At 38.4% G+C, this 22,346-nt stretch overlaps 1 protein-coding gene across 9 annotated transcripts in view; it reads right to left on the reverse strand.

The window, feature by feature from the left end:
* CDC14A (cell division cycle 14A) overlaps nucleotides 1–22,346 on the reverse strand; it is a 182,824-nt gene that overhangs the window by 70,115 nt on the left and 90,363 nt on the right. For 8 of the 9 annotated variants that reach the window (XM_003933257.4, XM_010343810.3, XM_074381351.1 and 5 more), the window contains 2 exons: nucleotides 19,917–19,979; nucleotides 7,901–7,988 (listed from right to left, as the gene is read on the reverse strand). In XM_003933257.4, the coding sequence (XP_003933306.1) occupies nucleotides 7,901–7,988; nucleotides 19,917–19,979 (151 nt within the window). The remainder of the gene's footprint in view (nucleotides 1–7,900; nucleotides 7,989–19,916; nucleotides 19,980–22,346) is intronic. The other variant, XM_074381355.1, reaches the window with a different exon arrangement.

Below are 22,346 nucleotides of genomic sequence, written 5' to 3' on the forward strand. Positions count from 1 at the left end.
AAAACCCTCCACAAGGAAGCCTATACACCTCAACAAAGCTTGTGGGGAAAGCGTGTTGCATGAGAGAAAAGGTCATGGCAGGCTCCTAAAAGCACCAGGCTGCATAACTGTAAGCACCATGGGAAGTTAAAAAGAAAACTTCTCGAAGTACTGAAGTAAGACATTCAAGTTCAAGCGCTCAACTTCCAGGATTCTAATCCTGGGAGCACACTCTTCCCACTCCCAAAACAAAGGCGTTCCTGAAGTACTCAAATGTGCACAGAAGACCTAGAATCGTTCTTGGTGACTTTATCCTCCCTTGAGCGTTATCCTCCACTTGACAAATATTTTTCAACTACAGTTAAAGCTTTTTTGCCATATGTATAGTTTTAATTTGTAGTACAATGCCCTGCAAAAGCAATTATTATTAAACACCTACTCTGTACAAGTCACAATTGCGTATCATTTCAAATTCTCAAAACCATCTCTTAAGAATGCCTACTCAGAAAAATAAAATAAAGAAAGAAAAAAGAAAAAACAAAACACACACACACACACAAAAAAGAATGCCTAACTCTAACAGATTAAGAAACTAAAAGAGGGAGTTCGGGGGAAATATTGATCAAAGGAAACAAAATTTCAGTTAGAAAGAAGTACATCCCAGAGATCTATTGTACAACATGGTGACCATAATAACAATATATTATATACTTGAAAGTCATTTAGAAAGCAGAATTTAAGTCTTCTCACCACAAAGATATAATAAATATGTGAATACATAAGTAAAACTTGACTTCGCCATTCTACAATGTATACCTATTTCAAAACACGTTGTACACCATATATAATTTTTATTTATCAGTTAAAATATAAATATTTTTAAGTTAAAAATGAAACTAAAAAAATAACTTTCATGAACATTTCCTTTTTTTGAGGCAGGAAGATGCTCGTCTTTAAACCCCCTTTTGTTTTTGAGCGGCTCCACCGTCGTGTGAGTGTTCCTGGGAGCTACACAGTGAGCTGCTAGGTCTGTTACAGAGCTGCTAGCCTTAGCCAATCAGCCAAGGCAACCAGTGGGTGCTTTGACCATCGCAGGCCTTGCTTGGCTGCTCCAAGGGTTAAAGGGACTAATTTCCCAGCCCACTGATGGCCACATCCATAACCCATTCAGGAATCGCCGATCCTTGACATACCAGCTGAATGAAATGATCTCATTTGGAATCCATTCATGACGGTAGGTTCCAGGGTGGCGGCAGCCAGCAAAGTGAACCAGACTGTTTCTGCGCCGTGTCCTTGGCTGCATTTCCTGCAGCCTTGGATCCCTGTTATGCTAGTCAGCTCTCAGCTCTAAGCCAACTCTCTCATGCTCTGGGACACTGGGACTGGGGTCCACATACTGCCTGCATTTCCCACACTACCTTTCTGTCTGGCTTCCTATTGGTTGTGAAAACGGGAGGCACTGAAGGGCAACCTGAGAGGAGGAAGGAACAACTTCCTGTGCTCCTGGCAGCATCACTTCAGCAGCAGAAAACAGAAGCAGCCAGAACCCCCCAGCTACTTTGGCTCTCAGGCCACCATCCTGCCACACTCACCTCTGAGGCTGGAGTCCTCACGGTCTCCGCTCTTCAACCCCCAAATCCAAACACCAGCTTGTGGCATCCCCGTTAGAGGTCAGAGCACCAGCTGTGTGGCTCCTCCTCAGAGCTCCCGGGTTCTGCTAACTCCACTTTTGTCCCTTTAGTCCCCCCAGCCTTAAAGGCACTAGCTGTTTTCTCCAACATATTCTGGTTTCTTCCGTGTTGCCTTTTTACTTTCTAGTCTTTTTTGAAACGAATTCCTTGTATTAAATTCTGTTTGAAATGCCTCGTGTGGTTCCCGTTTTCCCACTTGGGTCCTGTTCCCCTTTTAAGCCTAGTTCTCCAGCCTTCTCTTAAAGTCTGGAAGGTACCCAACGTGTTCCGAAAACTGCCTTTTACCAGAGTTGGTTCTGCTGCCGGAAACCGACAGCCCTAACTGGTACACTTGGCCAGAGACACACAAAGGAAGAAGACAGAATTGGAAGGCGGGCCCAGTGAATCCGCAGCTCAGACACGTGATTTTTGCAGACCATGTCGCTTTTGAGCAAACAGGTAATACAGAGCTTATTGAAAACCTTCTGTGTAGAAACAGTAACTTGAGAAAACATGCTTTTCTCACTGCAAAAATCAAGTCTGTTTCCCTAGTTGGTATACTTGCTCAAATTATTTCCCTGAAATAGATTTATAGCCTAAAGCAAAAACTAACTGTAGCTGGCATTAAGAAATAACAGTTTTTCTTTCTTTTTTTTTTTTTTTTTTTTTTTTTGAGACGGAGTTTCGCTCTTGTTACCCAGACTGGAGTGCAATGGCGCGATCTCGGCTCACCGCAACCTCCGTCTCCTGGGTTCAAGCAATTCTCCTGCCTCAGCCTCCTGAGTAGCTGGGACTACAGGCATGCACCACCATGCCCAGCTAATTTTTTTTGTATTTTTAGTAGAGACGGGGTTTCACCATGTTGACCAGGATGGTCTCGATCTCTTGACCTCGTGATCCACCCACCTCGGCCTCCCAAAGTGCTGGGATTACAGGCTTGAGCCACCGCGCCCGGCAAGAAATAACAGTTTTTCTATCATGTGAGGAATGGGAGGGAGAAGGGTTCACAAACACATGGGAAGCCTGCCCTGGGTGTGGCAGGCTGGCGAGAGCTTCTGTCCCAGGGTTGCTAGCCTATCTGGAACCGCTATGACAGCACCTGTCACACATTGTATTAGCAATTGGTTCAGTGCCTTTCCTCTTCCTCCCTGCAACAAAGGCTGCAAGAATCTCTTTTCATAAATGAATTTCCATCAGGAGTAAATGGCAGAATAGCTAATATGCCTAAATAGACTATTAAGAGAAACCATGTATATCTTTTGAGAAAAAAACACTGGACAGAAATTGTCCAAATATGGCAACAGGTCACCGAAATAACAATAACAACAATAACCGCACCTACCATATATGAAGCACTAACTATGTGCTAGCCACTATGCTAAGTGCTTTATGTGGATTATCTCATTAAAACTTCCAATTACTCAATTTCTGGTGCCTGGAAAAGCTAACTGGCCCATACACAGACAAATAGTAAGAGGCAGAGCCAGTATTTCAATCCTGGCAGTCAAATTTCAACACCTGTGCTGGGACTAACTTCAGGTAAGATTCAACTTGATTCTGTTAAGGCTCCAAATAAGAGAACATGGTATGAACATGAGGGGTTCGAGTTGGTGAGCAGGTTTTACAAAAATCCTTAAAACTGTTTAGAATAAATTATAACGAACAATGGAAATGTCCTACGACCTGTGAACAACTGTTTGTGGCTGTTATGGATGTAGGTGGATGCTTTCTGTGAGAGACTGATTTTAGCAATGTGTATAATGTGCAGACCCAGAGCGGACAGAGCCTTCATCCGATGCTTACTCCCTCTGGCCACAAGATGGTACGCTGGCATCACTGAACCACAACAGAGTCCGGGAGTGGAGCTGACCAAACACATGAACAGGGTATCAGAGTCAAAAGAGATTTTAAAATTCATCTCTTCCCAGGCCCTCATTTTAACATTGGAAAACTGAAGAACAGCAGAGTCGAATGACTAGCCCCCTCAGTCATTATTAAAAGTAAAAACTGCAAAATGAGCAGGCAAATGCAGAAAAGACATAAAATCTGTTGATTAGGCTAGCTAATGATAAAAATGTAACCATAATACCTGCTATCTTATAAACGCCTATTATGTGTGCCTGATACAGTGCAAGGCACTTCATATAACAGCTCCAATCCTCACTAGGTGCCTGCAGTGAGCATCGTCTTTCTCCCACTGTGATATACAAGAAAACTGATGCTCAGAGAAGCTGTGGAACTCACTGAAGCTCACGCAGCCAATAAGGAATACAGCCAGGCTTCAACCTGCCCAGGCTCTTTACTAAATGGGACGCTGGGCTCCTCTTATTAAAGGAGCAGGCTGATGCCTCCAATTGTTGGGATTCTCAGTCTGAAGCTATCTTTCTGTGTGTGCGTGTTTAAATAGAAATGAGAATGACAGTGACAGTTAAGAGACATTTTTTACAAAAAATCTGAAATCCAAAATATCTGTTTCATTCTGTTATTACCCATCGTTTATCAATTCAAAATTGTTTAACAAAAAAAAAAAGTAGGGCTCTTCTCTTCCCCACTGTCAAAACAATGTGAATCAAAATGGCTAAAAGAAACTCCTAGTGTTCCCCGTTGACACAAACACACACTTCAGATTCTTAGAATACATTCTGCCCAGATCCCAAGATTTTACAGCTTCCTTTAGCTATCTCCTAGCAACAGCTATTTGATCATTTCTTTAAAGCCTCAGCTCTTCTACTAAAAAGCCCCTAAAATGACTTTCAGCCTTCTCAGAAAAACACAGGCTTCTCAATGCAAAAAAAAAAAAAATTATCATGATGTCACTGTAATTGGATCAGGTTTATTAAGTCCATCAGAAAATTATTTTCTCAACTTCAAAAAGCATTTACAAAGTTAAAGCCCTTTACCAAAAAAAATATATAGTGAAGCTTATAGTGAATATCAGATCTTAAAATGGAAATTCCAGGAAAACAGCAATATTTTACCAATGGTAGCCTTAAATGAATTTGTTCTAGGCATCATAAAAGCTGACAATGGTGAGAAAAATATACTTTCAGATGTTTTTATGTCAATAAGAGAGGGTACAATATATGCATAGAATAAAATATTCATGTAGAGCAATACCTTAAAGTGATTATTTCTTGATTATATGTTTTTAAAGAGTTTTACTCTTTATATTGCTTAAATCTTCTAGATTGAGCATGTACATCCTCTATGACAACATTTAAAAGAACACAGAATTCAGAATTACATAGACAAATGTTTGAATCCACACACCAACAACTACTGGCCTATGAACCTGGACAAGTTAGGTAATTCCTATAGGCCTCCAGCTTCTCTTCCATAAAATAAATACCTGCTCCAGGAGGTGGTTCTGATCACTAAACAGATGATGTGTGTACAAGAGGTTTAGCACCATTCCAGGCAGGTAAGCAAATGCTACAATTTTTCCCCATATTGAATATGGGACCAAAAAGATGTTTTAAATATTTTTGACACTTAAAAATTATTATACGAAATATGCACATCATTTTATCTAATGATTCTAACAATTTAAAGAAGAAACAAAAGCTGCAAAAAGTTGTATGAACATGTCTGCCAACCACAGCAGTTTTTAAAAAGCGAAAAACTCTTCATCTGGTTAAATAAATGGTGAAATTAAAAAAGAAAAGAATAAGTGAAAAACAACTTAGATCTCATTCAAAAATAAATTAACAGGCTGGGCTCAGTGGCTTAAACCTGTAATCCTGGTGCTTTGTGAGACAAGAGGATCACATGAGGCCAGGAGTTCAAGGCCAGCATGGGCAACATAAAGAGACCTCATCTCTACTAAAAATTTAAAAAAAAAAAAAAAAATCAGCCAGGTGTGATGAGGCATGCCCTGTAGTCCCAGGTACTTTGGAGGCTGAGGGAGGAGGATCACTTGAGGACAGGAGTTCAAGGTTGCAATGAGCTACGATCACACCATTGCACTCCAGTTTGGGTAACAAAGCAAGAGCCTGTCTCTAAAAAAACAAAACCAAAAATAAATTAACACAATATGGCACAGTCATATGGTAGAATAATATGCAATTCAGTCGTGGAAAATAATAACATGGATCTATATTTACTGCTACAGAAAGAAGTCTATGATATGTTAAGTGAAGAAACCTGGCTATAAGATTGTAATTATGTTATGATCCTACTTTTGCTTAAAAAAATTTTTTTAATGCACGTATGCATAGAATATACAGTGTTCCATATATATAAAAACATTTTAAATGGCTTTTAAAATTACACCTCTCAATTTCTCATTAAGAAAACACAGTCAAACATATGAATCACAAATGTGAAAGTCTTTCAACTTTGCCAAACAAATACCCAACAACGAAACTACAACTGAAAAAATATCCCTACTAACATTTCCTGGGCCTGAGTCAGATAATTTTGCACAGAAAGCAGATTTAGTCAATCTTATTTTGAAAGTCTGACCGTCAGAAAGCAGTTTCCTCAGGTTATCAATATGTAATTCCTAACAACCCAAAATGACAGAGGTTAATTATTGAATGTCCAGACCAGATAATATTCTTTAGCAAGCTTATAAGTGATAAGATCAAAATCTGGCTTCACCATAGAGGTGTCCTGTTAGTGAGCTTAACTCTCTAGACCTGGATTGCCCATCCGCACAGTTAAATCATTATTCATGATTCAAGCAGAGTTCCCTATTAGATAAGTCACAGGTGTAAAATGATAAGCATATTTATGAAAGCTCAAATTATAAAAACTAAATGCATGAATAACAACAATATACAATGAAACTACATTTTAGGAGATGGTGATTAAAGAAAAAAAAAAATTTTTTTAAGAGACAGGGTTTTGCTATGTTGCCCAGGCTGGTCTTAAACTCCTGGCCTCAAGCAATCCTCCCACTTCGGCCTTCCGAAGTGCTGGGATTGCAGGCACATGCCACCATGCCTAACTGAAGAATAAATCTAGACCAAGGGTTTCAAGGTGGATTCCCTCAGAACACTGGTATTCCACCTCTATGATCAGATATAGAGAAAAGAAAAAAAGAAGCCATTCTGTTCATGGTTATTTTTCAACCACTGTTGTTTATCATTACTTGTCTTCTAGGTAATGTTAGTAGATAGAAAAAATTCGTAAGTACAAAAGTACAAAATAAGTATTAATGGGAAAACTTGCACAGCTGACCTGTAATCCCAGCACTTTGGGAGGCCGAGGCGGGTGGATCACAAGGTCGAGAGATCGAGACCAACCTGGTCAACATGGTGAAACCCCGTCTCTACTAAAAATACAAAAAATTAGCTGGGCATGGTGGCGTGTGCCTATAATCCCAGCTACTCAGGAGGCTGAGGCAGGAGAATTGCCTGGACCCAGGAGGCGGAGGTTGCGGTGAGCCGAGATCGCGCCATTGCACTCCAGCCTGGGTAACAAGAGCGAAACTCCGTCTCAAAAAAAAAAAAAAAAAAAAACTTGCACAGCTGATCATGTTTCATTTGAAAGGTTTATTTTTTGTTTTGCTTTTATTTTTTCCTAAATATGTATGCCCAAGGCAATAAATATGCTGCAAATAAGTAGTTTAATTACTGTCAGCTAGAAAATTGTACCTAGTTCTCAAAACGGAACTAAGCATATCAGTGCAGTGGCAATGTTAAGGAGCCCTCCTCTGGTTTGGAGTACCAGTTCTGCCTATTACTTTGTGACCTTGGGCAAATTCCCTACTAATAAAGCTCAATATACTCCTCTCTAAAATGGAGACAACAATATCTGTATCTCATAGAGTTGTGCTGAGTGTTAAAAGAGATAATGCTTTGATTTGTGTAATGAGTACCTGCGTATTCAATGCATGACACACTGTCTTCATTATCATTATTCAACACGGTGTTACCCAAAGAATACCTTGATGTATAGCACTCTACCAACAAATAAATCTGAGAACTACTGAAAGAAACAGCAATCTGCTTATGGGTTTGACCAGTTTGTTTCTCAGATTCTTCTCTAATAATGGGGGGGTCAGGTAAAGTGAACATCCAATTTATGGCAAGCTAAAAATTTGTTAGTTCTAAAACCGTGATTATAGCTCCACCTACTGGAAGTACAATATTTAACACACTAGTTACTAGGGTTCAATTTTTAAAATTATGAATAAATATTCTTTGAAGAATACTATCAAAGAAAATAATTATCTGAGGAAGTTAAGAAACTTAGAAAGGTGAATCAAAATAAATGTTTGGATGGCAAAGGAAAGAAAAACCTACCATTTTCAATTTTGCTTTTAGGATGTGGTCCACTAAATGCTAAAAATTTTCCTGGAACAATCCAGTTGAAGTCACCATTTTCAACTCGCTGGTAGAATTTTGTGAGAAAAGAGAAGAAAAACATTTTATAATTCTTATACACTTTAGAAGACCCTTAGAAATAAAACTGCTTTTCACTCTTACTGCTAGACTAATTAGACATATATGTAGACAAATGCAGCTTAAAATAAAAACATGCACCTGATTCTGAAATTGCTATTTAGGAATTCAATCACTTTACAAAACTTGTGTCTAGACCATATGAAACATTTAGAAACTTTCATTTACAATAGAGGTATTTTGCATAAAATGTTTGTCTCCTGGCCACTCCACAAAGAAATGAAATGAAAACAAACATCGTTTGTCCTGGCAATAAATAAAGGAAAATAAGAGAAAATGGGAAATATGAACACTTTCCATAAATGCAGTAAACCTATTTTAAACAATGAAAAAAAATCTGTAAATATCAAGCTCACGATGAATACACCTCCAATTTTTTTTTTTTTTTTTTCTATTTTTAAAGGGCTGATATCTCTTTTGAATGCCAGTTTTTAGATGGGGAAATGGCAAGAGGCAGGAGCGGGGGATATTGGCTCATCCATTCCACAAACCAGTCAGCCAAACTGTACTGTGGGGGATAAAAAGAGTCAGGCAAGTGACATACAGAGGCAGGGGCTCCTCTAGAGTCAGGTGCTCCTCCACTCCAGCTAATGAAGCACCTTGCAGGAAACACAGCTGATCTTCCAACTGAATTTTCATGTGAAATCTGTTTTTAAAATGTTGACTTTTAAAATTAAGTCATTAACTCCTGTGAAACCAAATAAAGCATGCCTGTTGGCTGACGTGAGGACCAGTTATCAGCCTCTAGTCTATACACGCTAAGATATCCTCAGAAAAGGCTTAAAGACCAAGAAAGGGGCCAAGTACCTTCCCATGGCTCCATCATCTTCCCCATTTTCTTCCCTTCCCCATGTGCCTCTGAACCTTGGGACGCTGGGGCACAAGTAAAGTTACCCAAAATTTTGCAGACATTGGGAGGCATTAGTGCAATGCATCATAAAATATATGTATCTCCTCTTAACTTATGCCGCCTTTACTCTCCCCAACCACTCCCACCCTTGCCCTCCTTATCTCCATTCTCAGGGAAGGGAAGCAATGTAGTTCTCTGCACTGGACCATCCATTACTTATCCATATAAAAAGCTTTCTTTCCCCCATTATATGGCAAGGACCACAATAGTACAAAACTGAGCCAAATATAGAGTCTGTACTCTACCATAAGAACACAATAAATATTTGTTAAATAAATTGAAACATGGCCTTTAAAAACAAACTGGAACCACTACTCTAATTACTTACATTACCCATTATCATTTCCATGAAAATCAAAACTTGGCTATAAAATAAAACTGTCATTTTTAAAATGCAGATGTTTCTTCCCAGTTATAAAAAGTTATATGTAAAACTGTGCATCACATTTATAAACATCTGAACTGCATTTAATCTAGTTGTAATAAACATAATATCTCCAAAATGCCCTAAGTAAAATCTAAGAGACCCTGAGTGTTACGAATGCACATGCGAAGTTAAACCTCAAGCATAGCTTCTATTTATAACAACTTAAATAAAAAATCTAATTATGGCAATTAAACATTTGCTTGTTTAAATAAAAGTCTCAAATTAATGATCCAATATCCTTCAAGTAATTATTAAACTTAAAACAGTATTTGAAAATTCAAGAATAAAGGTACTCTCTAATCAAGAGACTAAAACCAATTCTTTATGAACGATAAAAGAAAACAGGTTTCTATGGTCACTATTTCTGTATCCCTGACCACCAACCAAGTATGCTAGATAAATACACTGTACTATATCTGCTTATTTGGAGTACAGAAATCCATTTGGCTAAATAGCAACCTTTTATAATTAATCACATGGAGAGAGGCAAGGAGCTTCCTAAGATACATTCATTCACAAAACCAAAAGAATATGTGTGCAAATCTTCCTACCCAAAAAAATAAACACTAGATAATATTAGGGTATATTCAGCACCCAGGATAAAGTTGATGGAATAAAATTAATAATAATAATAATAATAATGAAAAAAATTAATAAGAAGGTTACAGCTTTTAATTGGCCTAATATAAGCTCACTTTGGTAGTCTTTGAAAGTTAATATTTGTGCCTTTGTTCATAGTGAATTATACAAATGTCAATATTTATCCATACTAAAATACTTTACATGACACAAATCGGTTTTTCTAATTAAACACACACATACACTTCAAAGAAATCTAGATCAGATAGGAACTTAAGGTACTTCCCAACCCTACCACATTTCGTAAACAAATTTCTAAGCAAGGATGAGGCAAGACTATGATTTCACCACTTCTGATCTAAAGCCTACTACCTACCAAATACTATGCAAAAAAACTAGAGATGTTCTTCACTATAAGAGAAACCCAAAATAAAAAATCTGAATTCCTGAAACTGACACATTTAAGTGTTGTTACTCACTGTGGCGTAGGATTCTCCAGTCTACAAAAGATTCACAGCTTTCTTTTGAATAGCTCACTCTCTTAGTGCATTCAAAATATAATTTGACTAAAAGACATAAATTTTTACAATTTCTTTTTTTTTTTCTTTTTTTTTTTTTTTTGGATACAGAGTCTTACTCTGTCACCCTGGCTGGAGTGCCATGGTGCAATCTCAGCTCAGTGAAACCTCCACCTCATGGGTTCAAGCGATTCTCCTGCTTTAGCCTCCCGAGTAGCTGGGATTACAGGCACATGCCACCATGCTTGAGTAATTCTTTTGTATTTTTAGTAGACACGGGGTTTCACTGTGTTGGCCAGGCTGGTCTCAAAGTCCTGATCTCAAAATCCACCCACCTTGGCCTCCCAAAGTGCTGGGATTACAAGCATGAACCACCACGCCTGGCCAGCTTTTACAATTTCTAAGAAATACATCTGTGATTCTATAGTAATAGTCACAGATACATTTTTCAGTCCAAACACTGAAAACTATCTGACCTTTTTACTACTATAATAAACCTACTGTAAGATAGAAAAGATAGTCTTTGAGGTTGACAATTACAAGATTGATTTCCTTTATCAACAGATGTGTTTTCTAGGAAAACAGGGAAAAGCAGTTTTGAGGTGCAATTCAACATTCATTTAAACATTTGCTGAGCCTTTATTATATATCAAGGACTGTAAATTGGTATAATACATAAAATAATAAAAAGAATTCTCTGTGCTTTTATGGAATCTGAAGGCAAGTGGGAATGACAAATAACAGTAACAAAAATGGCAGCAAATACGTGGATACCACTGACTCTGCATTAAGCTCTGCTGTATTCTATATAACTTACCTAATTCTCATAGTAACCTTATGAGGTAGGTGTTATTCTCATCTCTGTTTTATCCATTAAAGAAAGAGTCACATTAAACTTTAAAAGTGTGATACTAGAAGTACATAAGAGGCATGACAGTGGCACAAGGACTATTTTGAAAGTTAATAAGGCAGAACCACAATGCCTTTTTCAAATTCATTTAAAAATGCCTTCTTTGTATTCCCTAACTTCTAAAACAACAAAACAGTGTTGACAGTATAGTCGTATCACACACACACAACTATGCTGTAAAGACGGGCACTTTATGAGCTTAAAGCAAAGTAAATATTTGAATCACTTGGCTTAAATTAAGTTGGCATGCCATCTGGCTTTAAATAACAAACTCTAGATTTTTAATTTAGACTTGCTTTTGAGGAGGACGGTGCGGTGGAGGGAAAGAGGAGTGTCCCATGTGGACGACTGCTTCACCTCTGCTGGCATCAGCTGCAGCAGCGGGGAGACAGCAGGGTTGGAAAACATGAAGCGGCCCTTTCCAACAGTCCCTGTCAGTGAACACCTCTGCTGATACAACAGCATGGGGCAAAAATCCAGGGTACATTTGCAGATGCCACTCCAATGCTCACGATGCAAAGATGATTTGGAGTCAGCAGCACATACATAGTTGTTGAAACTTGGAACTAGAGGCACTCAATCATACAAAGTGTATAACCAGAAATCAGGAAGGCCTAGAGAACCCCAGCATATCAGGGTGGGCAAAGCAAGAGAAAGGACTTGCGAGGGAGGCTTAGAAAGACAGTTAGCCATGGAGGGAGGAGAAATCCAGAAGACAGCACATTACAAATTAGGGAAGGAATGTGAAGTAGAGAGCGACCACAGAATAAACCAAGTAGGAAGAACAAGCATAGCCACTTGGTTTTACAAGTGTTAGCAGGAACAGTTTCAGTAGAGGCCAGACCATAATTAGAGACTCCTCTCTTAAGAAGTTTGGAGATAAAAGAAGGAAAAAGATACCAAACAATTATTAAAGGGGAAGGAAAAAAAAAAGCTATGGGGAATTGTTTAGGACAGGGTAGGTCTCAAAACATTTTATAGATTTAACCAATGTGACCTCTGAACCAGCAATGGGTGTAACAGATACAGAAGCACTGGGTCCCCTCACTTTTGCAGTTGCAATGGCCAGGAAGTAATTTTGCTTCCTTAAACTTGAGGTTTTAGAGTGGTATAATCAACACTACCAGATGGTCAGAGGAGAATGCTTCTTCTAATAGTTCTTCTATTCAAATCACCATGGGAGGCGCACTTCCATAACTGCTCCAGGTGGTGAGGACATGCCCACATACTTGCATTCTGGGCACTGCTTGACCCTGTCCTATGGCAGTCCCATATTTCCAGTTCTACAATCCACCAACATGTAAAGAAGACAGACCAAGCAGCATCCAGATGACATTTTGGTTTGCTATACAAATTCTAATCCAAAGCAAAGTCCTGAAGCATCATAATTTCAGTGTTCAACAACACTGACTCCTGTTGTTGACCTGATGTGACTTGTTGAGAGACGTGAGGCCTAACAAACTTTACTGTTTCTCAAGGCAGGTGCTAAAAAGCCATTGTTAGGACTCTATACCACCTGGTCAATCTGACAATTTACTTACGCAGTGAAGGGTGACAAGAGTCAACTTAGAGACAGTCCCTAGTCACATATTAAACTAAATTGATGTCACATGTAGATCGGATCTTGGATTAAAATATCTAGCAATCTGTGTTGTAAATCACTGACTTAGAAACAAAAAACCTCACTCTTGCAGAATAGATTGTCTGCTGATAAAAGAAAGAAACATCATTTGAAGAAGTTGTGTACCATGGTAAATTTGTCCCTTGGAATACTACCTCAAAATCAGAATGAATTCTTAATTAACATGTTTTAGGCACTTTCCACTGAAAACAGATCACATAAAATATCTTGAAATGTGCTATCCTCCTGTTTTTAGCATTTATTCACACATTTTTTCATTAGTCCTTTCATTCCACAAATAAGAACTACCCACTATGAGTATACTGTGCTACCAGGTTACTCATTCAAACAATCAGACAGTTCCTGCCCAAAAGCACCTGCAGATGTATAAACAGAGTATCACACAGGCCTACGTGAGAAGAGCTTCCAAGGGGCTGAGAAGGACTTAACAGTCAGCCATGTAAATACAGTGGACCAGAAAGAAGAGCTGACCGGCAGGAGGAGGGAGCAAGAGCACGTGCAAAAGCACAGAAGCCACCACTTGGTGAGCTGCGTGGTTTTGGGTGTGGAGAGGGAATGGAAAAGGGCAAGGGTGGAGAGGAAGGACAAGCCCATGTCAAGAAGGGCCTTCCGTGCCATAGTAAGGAGTTTGTGTTTCCTCCACACCTTTAGTCAGTGTGGAGCCCATGAAGGACTTAAAACAGGGGAATGATGTAATCAGACTTAATTTTTAAAACCTACACCCTGATAGTCATGCGCAGCCTTGATCGAGGAGGCCCAAGACCCAAGAAATACCTAATCCCAGGCATCCAGAATGAACCCATGCTTTATCACAAACAGTTCCCAGATGGGCTATCTTGCAATGTGGCTAAAATAATGTGAAATCACCTCCTAGAATAGAAATGGTCTTTTCCCAAAAAAGCATCCTTTAGGTGAAGATAGCAATGATGATAACCTGTGAATTGCTTGAATGTCTCAGGAATAAAATAATCCACGTTTCAGTCTGTTATGGATCAATGAGAAATTCTGTATCACAACTAATTTGATAAGCATAAAAATGGGGGTTTGGGGCAAGACTCAAATATGGCAACTTCTGCAGAATAAGGCACAAGAATACATGAATGACAAGACCAAAGGCTTTAACCCTACACATGGAGAGATGATATTACCGGCAGCCTCCTAAAAAACAAACAAACAAAAAGAAACGCTGGGTTTAGCAAATATATAGCACAAACAGTAGGCATTTAATATCTGTTCAACAAATGAACTGAAAAGTTATAAGAATGAGGCCAAAAGGAGTATGGTGTGGCCACTTGTCTCTCAAAAACAATTGTTCATCTGCACACCATTATTTCTCTAAAGCAAAGCTTCCTAACCAGTGTGACCAGAATGGAGCTGCCTGGGCAGACTAGGGCACCCAGAGTCCTCAGGCCAGTTGCCAACAGCTGTGAGCTATAATCACAGGGTGTTGGGCAAATATTATCCTTTTTTCCATGTGCCATAATGAAAAAACAAAAGGACGCTCTGTGCAGTGACTATTGTCAAGACAGTCATACTGCCTCTGTCATCAGGCATGCAGGCCAAGCATGGCTCTTAACTTCTGTCACGACAATGGTAAAGAAGTGGCCTGGCTTTGTTCACATTTAAAAGTACAGGATTAAGGCCACAATAGCTTGATATTCTGGAAAATATCCTCATAATCTGGTTTTTCACACACAAAAATGGAGTGACTTATGGCAGGGGGAAGATAATGGCAGCTAGAAAATAGCTCAAAGAAAAAGTATTAATTCAGTTTTGAAAGTGGTTTTGAACTTTAACTCCACCTAATCCCCAAATAGATCTTTAAGGAGGCTCCTTGAAATTGCATGGGGTGAGTTTTGAATGGGGTAATAAGTGTAAGCCACAGTGATGAGGCACCCCCAGTGCTGCCAATGAAGCACCATTTCTCTTCATTTCTTCCCTTAAACCCAACCCTAAGAACGGGGCACTCCTACTGAATCGTATTTCCATCATCAAACATGGCCAGCCTTCTGGAAAACAGTGGAAAGCCTTTGGGACAAGCAACATTACAAACTAAAGACATAACTTCAAATAGTCTCTCATAAATAATAACTGCTTCACAGTGCATCATAAATGATCGCTGGCGTCTGGGCAACGTCTTGTTTGGTAAAGACAGCTATCCCCCAAAAAACAGAAGAAAACTGACTAAAGGTGGACTCTGTATACGGGTGCCACTTCCAGGTCTTACAAGCGGAGTATTAGCCTGCACTAGCATTAACCACTAAACTTTACTATGGGAGAGCATAGTTCCTCGCATAGCTACAGGTACATCATTTAATTGAATGTTCAAGCTCTTTCATCTTCATTCCTTTTTCCTAGGACAAAAAGTCCTTTTATTTTTCTGAACTAGATATGAAATGGCTAGATTTCAAAGGAGTAAAAGTTCTCAAGGCTCTCAAGGTATGTATTCTTTGAGAATACATTAAGAAAGCTATTGGAGAAGTACAAATATTTTGACGCCGATTCCTAGAGGAAGCTTTTGCACCACTGTCTCACAGTTACTTTCCTGGACCCTCCCAGCATAGCTGCCCCAATTTCATGTCTGACCAGGGCAGATGTGAGGAACCGCACATTTCCACAACAGCTTGGTAAAGGACCTGGAAAGACCATATTTTGGAAGACACTTTTGCAAGATGGAGGCCAACGCCTGGTGTTGTTTATCAATACTTAATACAACGGGCCATTTGCAAGTCACATGAAAATAAAGCAAAAGCCTGAGGTATCTCATCTTGAGCTTTCTAAACAGAACAGGGCTTTGAAATTAACTCTCATATGATCTGTTGATCACATGAAGGAAGCAAGGAGATGTGACCTGGGCTTCATGTCACCCTGATGGACTATGACAGTACATTGGCTAGCCTGTCCTTGCAGAATCCATACTCTAGCTACGTGTGGCTACTATGCACTTGACATGTGCCTAGTCTGAATGATGATATGCTATAGTATAAACTGCACACTGGAGGCCAGGCATAGTGGCTCACACCTGCAATCTCAGGACTTTGGAAGGAAAGGTGGGCAGATTGCTTGAGCCCAGGAGTTTGAGACCAGCCTAGGCAACATGGCGAAATGCCATGTCTACAAAAAATACAAGAATTAGCAGGGCATGGTGGTGCACACCTGTGGTCCCAGCTACTCAGGAGGCTGAGGTGGCAGGATGGCTTGAGTCCAGGGGGTCGAGGCTACAGTGGGCCTAGATTGCACCACCACACTCCAGCCTCGGTGACGGAGTGAGACGCTGTCTCAAAAAAAAAAGATAATAAATAAAATAAACTACACACTAGGCTTCCAAGACTTTATTCAAAAAAATGTAAAATATGTACATCATTAATAATTTCTATTTTGCTTACATATGAAATGCTATTTCAGGTATATTAGTAAATATGCAAACAATATATTTACAACAAGTAAAATGTATTATCAAAACTAATTTCATCATATGACTTCCATATTTCTAGTGGACAGCACTGCTTTACACCCTGGAATTGCAGGAGGAAGATGGATATAACCCTTTGCAGAATGGGCAGAGGTATATCTGTAGACTTTATACAACAAGTATGTCTCACATTCTGTTGACCTCATCATTAGTAGCATTTATAAGTAACACTCTAAGATTCCCCTTAATCTTCGATAGAGGTTCAGTCTTATTGGTTTAGGCTTTTTTTTTCTTTGAGCCATATCATTCACTAAATGTACTTTAGTTAAAAAAAGAAAGTGCCTTTGAAAAGTTGCATCTCAAACATCCCCTAATCATCTAAGTCTTACATTCTCACAAACTGCTGTCAACAATAAAATTTTACTTTGAGATCTACACTACTTTCATTGGAATACTGACTTTACTGGAGCTAATAAAATGTATGAACTCAGCTATTCCACAAGTTCACCAAATATCATACTCACTAGAACAGGGCAAATTGCAAAAGAAATTCTGACAGGAAAGGACTGGGTCCACAGACTATCAGGAAAGAGTTCCTTAATTTATTCATTTATTCCTTAAGCAAACATTTAAGAAATATCTACCACCTGCCAATCACAACTGTGGTTTTCTATTTTATAGGCTTTATGATAGAATAGATAAATCATTCTTAAAAAAGAAGTTGTTTGACAAAATTTTTCAAATGTTCACCAAAACTGACTGTTCCCCATTTGTTTGGCTGGTTGGTTTGCAAGAAGAAAATTGTACTGTCTGCTTCAGGTTATTCAAGACTATTTTCAACCAACCCTTAGCATCACCACTGAAGTTAAGAAAGAGAGAGAGAAAGGAATAAATAAAATGTCCACTAGTTTTTTCCTTGAATTGTTCCTTCTTCTCTCACCCCCTCCAACACTCTCCCACCTCGGTCTCTCCTTTAATTGAAATGGCTTTAGTGTTTGGCCATATTTAATAATCAATACAATGGGTCATTTGCATTCTTCATGCTCATATACATGGGGCAGGGATCCAGGTCCAGGTTTTGGAGGGGATCTGAAACTTATCTAATTTGAGAGTCCACCTTACAATAAAAAATGATGAGCACAAAATTGGGTATAGGACTCTAAAAGGTGCCCATACAAGTTGGGGGTTGAGGCCCACTAAAATTTAAGCTTCATTATCTTCAGAGTAAGTCACCTCTGGTCATATAATGTAGATACCTACATGTGTGGGCAAGGGAGTGTCTTATTATTGTTTGTTTTATTACAAAGACTGACTATATTAAAGCACTCTTCCGTATGCTTTCTCTTTAACAATCATTATAGAAATCATTCCAAGATAAGTGGTATAGCTCAATTCATTTTTTACAATGACTGCATAACATTCAATGATTTATATGTACTACAAGTTATCTGGCCTTCTTTCTTATAAGTACGTATTCCCTTCATTTCTAATTATGGGATTTTAGAGGGGAAGGTTTTTTTTATCGCTACTAAAAATGTTTTTATGGTATTAAAAATAACTCTCTTTGGGATTTTTTAATAAATTGCATTAAATTTATTAATTTTGGGAAAAGTAGCAGCTTCATGATAAGTCTTTCTATCCAAGAACAAAGTATATGTTTTTCCATTTGGTCAATTCTATCCATAGAGAATCTGCAACCTAATAAGGCTTGTATGCAAATAGCCATGATATAAGAAAAATGGAAAGTACAAATTGTAACACATGAAATTGCAGGGGACGGGGCCAGGAGTACTCCAGAGGTGAGATCTAATCTGTGCAGGATTTTAACACAAACGAAATGGAGGAGGGGAAGTTGAAAGGAGATGGGTATCTGGGAAAAAGCAAGCTCAGCCAGGGAACAGAGACATTCAAGAAACAGTAACTAAGCAGTTCAGAGGAGCTGGAACACAGAGTACGTACAGTGAAGAAACAGGAGATGCGGCTAGAAGGGTAGGCTGGAGCTCATCAGAGCTAAGAATGCCAGGACAGGGGAGTTTATCCTCATTTCAGCAGGTTCATGGGAGAAACAGCCAGTTTGGAGCCAAGAACAAGACAAGCAAGGTGAGAACTCTATTTCAGGATCACTCAGGTGTGTTTAAGACAGCCTGGGAGAAGAAGGGCCGTGCTCAGTTAGAGAACTATTAAAATGAACGGTCCACAGGAAATGACCTGAGTCAGAGGGAAGGAAGTGAGAACAGAGAGGAAAGACAGATATAATTAATACATCCTGTGGCACCAGTAGAAGTGATCCCAATACTCACTACGTTAGGGAAGAAAACAAAGCAACGTTTCTAGCCTTGAGCCTGGGTGCTCAGTAGGATGGTAATGCTGTAACACAGACAAAGCAGGGGACCATGTTTGGGTAAAAAGATGATCAGTTTCTTTTCAGATATGTTGCATTTAACCCGGAAGCAGGATATCCAAATAGGACCCCAAATGTGAGGGCTGCCCTTATCTTACTAAGGGAAGAGATAAATTGTATTGCTACTCTGGGGAAACCCAACATGATGAGTTCACATTCTGAGAATGTTGAACCTACTCACGTTCACACTTCATCTTTCAGAAAGTTACCGATTTCTAGACTCCTCCTTATCCTACTCTTCTCCAACATCTCCTTACAGCATAACCCAGCTTGGAGATAGCCTTTGCCTACATTTTCAGCAGTCAAGAAATTAGTCAAAAGTTCTGTAATGATGCTATGAGAAAAAAAAAAAAATTTAGCCAACTTTTACAACTAAATAAATTCAGCCATGTTTCAAAATAAAATTGATCCAATCAAAAATATAATAAAGGGGCTAGGCATGGTGGTTCATGCCTGTAATCCCAGCACTTTGGGAGGCTGAGGCGGTGGATCACTTGAACTCAGGAATTCGAGACCAGCCTGGGCCACATGGTGAAACCCATCTCTTAAAAAAAAAAAAAAATAGCCAGGTATGGTGGCATGTACCTGTAATTCCAGCTACTTGAGAGGCTAAGGTGGGAGAATGGCTTGAGCCTGGGGAGGCAGAGGCTGCAGTGAGCTAAGATCGTGCCGCTGCATTCCAGCCTGGCTGAAAGAGCTAGACACCATCTCAAAAATAAATAAATAAAACCTGAATGCTAAAATAAAAGTAACTTATAATTTTACTACCCAACCATAATTAGAAATTACTTTTTCTTATAAACTTAAGGTACGAAGTTATTGTCAATTAAGATTTGATAGGAGAATATATATAGACATGTTGTTTTCCCAAAATAAAATTTGGGTGACTCCTGATTCAAGGGAAATAACCAAGGCAGAAAGGACAAAACTAACCACTACTGAAAACCCCAGAATGCTTTAATTTAGCACCCACTCAATTTGCAATACATGAGTATGAGGGGGGAAAAATTAATCAACATGAAATTATGTTTTGTAAAAAAAAACTTAAATGTACAAACCTCATAATGTTCATATTCATCCACATCAAATGTCTCAAAGTCAAAAAATCCATGTTGTAATCCCTAAAAGCAAAATTTGTATTAGTTTTTCCATGAGAAATTGATAAACTCTACTCATTATTTCTGGAAAATCTACTTACAGAAATGATCCTCACTAATCTGAAGAGCTAGCTTGAAACCTTTGATTTTTAATGCATACCTAGAAATCTTTTTATAACACTGGCTATATTGCATTAAGACTGTCTAAGAAGTGGAACTAAATAAACATTTAGGATAACATGAAAAAAGCCCCACAAAAGATACCTTGATTTCTAACTTATATCAGTTTTGTATGTAAAATTATATGTATAAAAAATGAAACAAAAGAAATGTACAGTTAGAACCTTTTGGGAACTAGACCTAACTACGACAGAATATATCACAGTGATTACTTCTTTGTTAGGAGAAGAAAAATCAATTATTCTTAAGAGTTTTTGTTTTCCTTTTATCATAAGGAGGTATTTTGCCCAAAAAAAACCCTGCATTTTTTACCGTATTTTTTTTCTTTCAACCCCTAAAACTCTTAATATTTCTATTTAATAGGCCCTTATTTAGTCCTAAAACTCTACCTTGAGAGAATCTGTTTCATGATGACATTTTCTGACAAAGTAGAATCATACTTGACTGCTCTTACAATTTAAAAGAAAAAAACTTATATTTTTATCACAAAGAAAAACTTTATACTCTTTTTTGTAACTAATGACTTACAACTTTTAAAAACTATCCAGCTTGCTCAGATCTAATATTTTAAGTGAACAGAGAGTCTTTTATTTTATAAATCATGAAGCTATACAGATTACAACAGAATACAAAACCACAGGTACATTTAAAAGTTACATGATCAAGTCATTAAAAATAGAAAAAGAACTAACAAGCCAAGCTCCAGTACATCTACCAGTGTTTTTTCAAAACAAAGAACATGCACCATCTGCATCAGAAACACTTAGGGTAATTCATATTAAAGAAAGACTCCTGGGCCCCACCCCAGGACTATTAAATCTGATTCTCAATGGTTGGGGCCCAGGAACACCATTTTCAGTACAGCTTCCCAGGTGATTCTTATAAATGCAAAATTCTGATAACACTGGTTTAAACAACCCCTACAGAATAAGCAGAACAAATTATTTAAATTACTCCACCCTTTAAAAAATAAATAAATAAATAAATAAAAACTGAGTTCATCCACATGCACCTTTCCAGACAAAAAAAGTGAGAACAAAATACACACTGTGAAGGAGCCACTTTTTTTCTCTTTATTTTTAAAGTGTTTGCTTATGTCCATGTATAGTAGTTCACATAACATGGAATATAAACCGTACTTAGACAACGCCAGTATATCAAAATCAGAGAAGTGTGCTCCCTAAAAAGGCAAAAATGTGGCCATACTCTACAGCAGGTGTCCCCAAACTGCGGCCCCCTGAGGCCATTTATCCAGCCCCCCACCGCACTTCAGGAAGGGGCACCTCTTTCATTGGTGGTCAGTGAGAGGAGCACAGTATGTGGCGGCCCTCCAACGGTCTGAGGGACAGTGAACTGGCCCCCTGTGTAAAAAGGTTGGGGACGCCTGCTCTACAGGTTCTTAGAAGGGTACTACCAGTGCCACACAAAAATAGCCCAGAACATGGTGCCTTATGTAAGAGAATGAACAAACAGGAAATGCTTCAGGTGCTTAAAGACATGCTGCACAATCTAACAGATCCTCCAAAATCTCATCTGTCTTTGAGTTAACCCCAACATGTGATGAAACAAGTTTACACACCTTTCCTCTGCAACAGGAAGGATAGCACAGCATTCTATACTGAGTTACTAATTACCGTAATAACAGGCAGGGATATTCCAGTGTCAACTCTCTCTAAATTTTTTAAGTGTTATAAAACAAATGGCCAGCACCAGATGGTAGAGAAGGCAAAACAATAATAGTGATACAAGTAAATTATTTTTCCCTCAGGCATATTTTCTAAATGCTATAATTAACACTTATATGTTGGGTAATGTCTCCATAGAAGTTCTTAACTGGTATTACTGGAAATGCATTTTGGCAATATCATTTGCAAGGGTGGGCTAGAGTATTTCTGTAGTTGTTTAAGTGGAAAGAAAAGCATTTGAAAACTATTTTAAAGTTTGATAGGGTTTAAATTCATTTTAAATGAAATAGAAACAACCATGTATAAAACAGGAAGCACATTTATCATGCCAATTTTCTCAACTCGAAACACAGCAAAATCAGAAGAAAAATGAACTAGAATTGCTACTGATATGTATTTATAGTCCATGTGACATTGCTGTATATGTCCTATGATCAACAGGTTATGTAATATATACATTCCTGACTGACAATAAATCATGGTTTTATGTTCGAGATGGAATTATGTACTTTAAGCCCTCATTAGA

Source organism: Saimiri boliviensis, chromosome 11 (genome assembly GCF_048565385.1).
Source record: "Saimiri boliviensis isolate mSaiBol1 chromosome 11, mSaiBol1.pri, whole genome shotgun sequence".
Taxonomy (NCBI): Eukaryota; Metazoa; Chordata; class Mammalia; order Primates; family Cebidae; genus Saimiri; species Saimiri boliviensis.